Source organism: Vigna unguiculata, chromosome 9 (assembly GCF_004118075.2).
Source record: "Vigna unguiculata cultivar IT97K-499-35 chromosome 9, ASM411807v1, whole genome shotgun sequence".
NCBI lineage: Eukaryota > Viridiplantae > Streptophyta > Magnoliopsida > Fabales > Fabaceae > Vigna > Vigna unguiculata.
The window spans coordinates 1300902-1305743 of record NC_040287.1 but is presented as its reverse complement, the minus strand read 5'-3'; the positions used below and the strand labels follow the sequence as shown (position 1 = coordinate 1305743).

The following is a 4842-nucleotide window of genomic DNA, read 5'->3' as shown; positions in this document are numbered from 1 at the left end:
AGAAATGTGAGACTTTGCTGATCCATATGAATAATAAAGTGTCTCTGCCCATTCGATAGTGTTCTGCCATCACACTTGCCGATGACTCCCCCTTCATAAACAGATTCCAACCGAACCCTCTTTGACTGGGAAAACCCGCTCATATAACTTCACATCGGTAATTACATTAATACTACCTATCGGATACTTACTTTCATATCGATGGATACACAGAGAGAGGTTCGTCGTAGAGATATACTGTTCATGTCATTCCATACCTAAAAGATTAACACTGCTTTCAATATTTAAAATACAAAATCTTGAAAGAATAAATTTTTGAACTTTATGAAAACAATAATAAAAAATTTAACAACTAAATTTTTACTGGTTTTTTTATAACATGAAGTGACATTTAGGGGTTTTATTAAGGAGAAGAAATACTAATGAGACCTAAACCCAATTACATAAAACATTGACATCATTCTCAACTCAAAACTTTAAAATAATAAATTTATGGATCTTTATCCTTGTTCTACTTTTTCATTTATAGTTAATATAAAATTGAAATTTAAGCTCACCCTTGAATTCCTAACTCTTTAAGATTCTAGATTATACCTTTTGAAGTGCACCCAATTTACTATGTTTGGAGAAACTTTTATTCTCATAATTTATTTGTTCATCTAACATTATCCTATTTAACTATTTAATAAGTCTTGAATGTTGTAACATCAAATCTTATTTATACAGATAAAATCTTATTTGTGCGTTATATACAGATAAAAACGTCTAAATATGATGTTATAAAATTGGTCGAAGATGTTATCAAATCTTTTGCGTTGGTTCTCTCATGACTCATTTGTTAAATCTTTCATTAGCATACGTGAACATAATCGAAAAGTCTGGGAATATGTATCAGTTTGTTTTATGTTATATGAAAATTTAAATCCGTTTCTGCAAAAAGAAAGTTTCTGAAATATATTCTCAATTTCAGATTTTTAAACCCTAAACCTTACACATAGGTGAGTTTAGTCAAATAGATTATGAATGATGAATAGTGAAGATGATCATTTCCATCATAAGCAAAAATACCCTCCCTTTTTTCCATAACTAGCTAACACAGGTGAATAGAAAGGTAACAGAAGCAGCAACAAATGAAGCTTTATGAATATATATATATATATAGTTATTTCACGTTGCATAAATCATGCCGTTTGTGCTGCTGCTAAGAAGGCATTAAAATCTTCTCTAGCTTTTCTCAAACGAGGAGAGATGCAGGTTACTGGAGAAGCAGGTTGCGATGCAGAAGATGTAGAAAACCGAACATGGCGAGGTGATGCATCTGATTTTCTAACACTGCCTCTACAAGAACCGTTCTTCAGAATCCCTTTAAGGTGGTCTCTGTCAAGAACAAAAGGTGAAGCAATGGGAGAGTGCACTTTACTGGAACTGCACTTCATCAACTCTATTGGAAGATCAAAGTAGGAGTTGGTGCAGTCTCCTTCAATCTCATTAGGTATTGCTGCAGAAGACCACGAACCACACTCAAAATTTTCCAAGGAAACTGTTCTAGACATTACTTTACCACCCTTTTCTGATTCTTCTCTCTTTATCTTAACCAGCTTTTCTTTAACACTTCCGAAGCCTGGTAGATAAAGGCAAAGAGCACTGCATTTGAATCCATCATCATCATCTAGGGTTTTCACGTGCTTAAGCTTAACACTCTTGGGACTTTCTCTGACAGCTTCAGTTTTGAAGAAGTTTTCATGGTACCACTTGTCATGCTCCATTGCACTCAGTTTACTCAGTTGACTCAACCAGTGATCAAATTCATCTGAGGGAGCATGTGCTGTTGCTTCACCACATGAATTGCTCTTCTTTAAACGCACCTTTTCAGGGAAATGCTGAAGCTTGTGAGTTAAGTTACCAGCTTCTTCACGTTGTGATTCTGCGCTCTCACCTTTTGGTTTCTTCTTGGAAGCAAAACGAGGTGATGAGTTAGCAGAATTTGGGAGACTCCTGCTCAAGAATCTTGGCTTTGGAGGTTGAAGTGGTGGAGGGTGCAGAATTATAGATGATGAAGTTGTGATTATGGTTGGAAGCATGGTGGAACTCTCAAGGTACCCTTGTGTAGGAGAAGAACCTTTCAGCGAAAGTGGATCCACCATAATCTGCTTCTCATCTTGCAAGCTCTCCATGATTGAGTTTCTGAGTTTCTCGATCTCTCTTACAAGGAAATCATCAACTTCTAAGTTGGTTCTATGTACTTGCACGTAAGCCATGTTTTTCTTTTTCTTCCAAGAGGGATTTCTGCGTCAGAAACTCAACATGGACTTGTGAAAAACCACATGGTAGTTCATTATTTATAAGGATGAGGCGTAGAATGTGAAGTATGTGTTAGCGTGCCTGCATGTTTTCATCAACATCTTAGTCGTGATTACCATGTTCTCAACCTTTGCTTGTTATATATATATATATATATATATATATATATATATATATATATATGTATCAGTTGACTTTTCATGTAATAATAATGGTCAACCATGTCTTTAGTTGCATAATTTGTAGCACATGCATTGTTTGGTTAAACTAGATATAAACAATTCTCAAGTATATATATGGATAATATAATTTCTAAACATTTTAAAAAAGATATATAAATAATAAGTAAATAATTTTAATATATTAAAATTAGTTTTTTGTATAAGCTAAAATTAACTTTAAGCTGGTATTGAGAAGTAATTTCTTTCCGTTATTCAAATAGCTTTAATTTAACTTATGATGAATTTGCCCTAATTGTTAAATATAAAAAGTTTATCTACATATTCATTAAAAATAGAACTAGCAGGTACACCCAAAATCAGAGTACACAAATATTTTAGTATATGAAAGAAAACTGTATAAATATTGAAATTGAAGATGAAATTTGAAACAAGATTTTTGTTTTGGGTAACAGATATTTACTTAGTAGAAAGTAACAAATGACTTCATATAGTAACTTGGAAAATATAAGTTTCAAGTTATTGACTATAATTTCGTTAAGAGAACATAAGGAATTGAAGAATTGGATCATTGTGTGACACAACAAGCATTAAGATATTAAATTTCTAAAGAAAAATTAAATTTTTATTGAATATCAAAGTCCTGGTCCACCTTTGAACTTTTATATTATAATGGCTTATATCACAAAGTTAAACTTTATAGACATTAATTGAAAAAATATATATATGTCAAAGCATACAAAAACATCTACATCAAAGAATATGAACAATAAATGTCAATATGAACAATAAATGTAAACACTTAACTGTGAATATGAACAATTACAAGGCTCTTAAATTTTTAAAGAGAGGCATGTGTGAAGGTAGTTGAAACATTTAACTTCATCTGGTTGGTCAATCCATTTTATCATCCTAAAAAAACTCTTAAAATAAAAAATAATTAATTGATATTCATTTAATAAATTACTAAAACAATTCACCATTATAGAAGATTTTATGAAAACAAATATACCTAGTCGAGTAGGAATGGTTTAGGTTAGTCTAGAAAAAGTTAAAGATATCTGTTGAGATTGTGGTTAGGGTGAGATATTTCATACTCTCACAGACAAAATCCAATATATAAATAATTAGATAGAATACTTAGTTTAAATGATTAATTATGATAAATATAACTATTTATTAAATGAATATGGTCTGATGAACCTAAGCAGTTCATAAAGAAATCCTAAGTCAACTAAGTTATTTGTTTTATATTGGATTAATTAAGAGATTTATGAACAAACTACTTCTTAGAAAATATTAATTATATGTATAAATATATATAAAAGGAATTGCTTTTTTAACTATTTATAAATGGTTTTTTATGTTTACATTTTTATTATCAATTTTAATCTTTTGAGCTTATAATTATTTTAATCCAACTAATATATTTTTAATAGAAAAAAATATCTTTCTGTTTTATCCTTTTATTACCTATTTTATCAAATGCTCTTTTAAAAATTTCATTTACATAATAAGAAATTATCTATAATAAGATTATAAAATTATATATTTTTACATTATTTTTATAAAAATTATTTCATAATTTATTAATAGTTTTTATTCCAATAATTAAACATCATTTTAGAATTAAAAAAAATAAACACATATCCTCTGTACGAATGTGTATTATATTTTATTAATTAGTTAAAATAAATATTTTATTAATATTTTTATTTTAAACTAAGAAAACGAATTAATAGATTAAAATAAGAGATTATTTACAAACTATTATTGATTTGAATTTTTATATGATAGAATTTATGGTGTATCATAATATAATATTGACAATTTCAGTAAATTTAAGCTTAAACATTAATATATATTTTTTTGTCAAAAAGTATATATGGTTGTAAAATAATAATTAAATAACTATTAGTATTAGCCTACGTATTTTGGTAAAAGTAATTGAAAATTTTGTTATTTAGTTGGTATATACACGGTTAAATAGATAACTTTAGAGTTAAAAATATTTTCAACAGTTATAATTAAATTACTTAATGTAATACAAATTATTTTAAATGTAAAAAATAAACTTGTGAGAACCTGTGAAGGCCTGTTTTTTTCCTCTTTCAAATATTTTCCTGTACTTAGTGAAAATATCCTGTTAACATACATTTGTTTAATATCATTCTATGATCTTAAATTTAGTAGATATGATTCTGCACATGTGATACATATCAATATTGTCATTTTGGAATATAATTTATGGTTGAGATATGAATGTTGATTCAAATATTTTGAAATAACATATTTAAAATATTATGATGATATATATAGTTGTTTATTTCAAGTATTATAGTATATAACTTATTACTTGAAA

General features: G+C 28.2%; 1 protein-coding gene across 1 annotated transcript; it reads right to left on the bottom strand.

The window, feature by feature from the left end:
• Positions 1 to 1172: 1172 nt before the first annotated feature.
• Positions 1173 to 2296, bottom strand: LOC114164658. The gene has a single exon (XM_028049396.1). It carries the CDS (start codon positions 2256 to 2258, stop codon positions 1182 to 1184), a length of 1077 nt encoding a protein of 358 aa, XP_027905197.1. The 5' UTR covers positions 2259 to 2296; the 3' UTR covers positions 1173 to 1181.
• Between the last annotated feature and the right edge of the window lie 2546 nt (positions 2297 to 4842).

What these genes read in the sequence shown, in the direction of transcription:
- LOC114164658 (XM_028049396.1), bottom strand. Translation starts at nt 2,258, where the DNA reads ATGGCTTACGTGCAAGTACATAGAACCAACTTAGAAGTTGATGATTTC.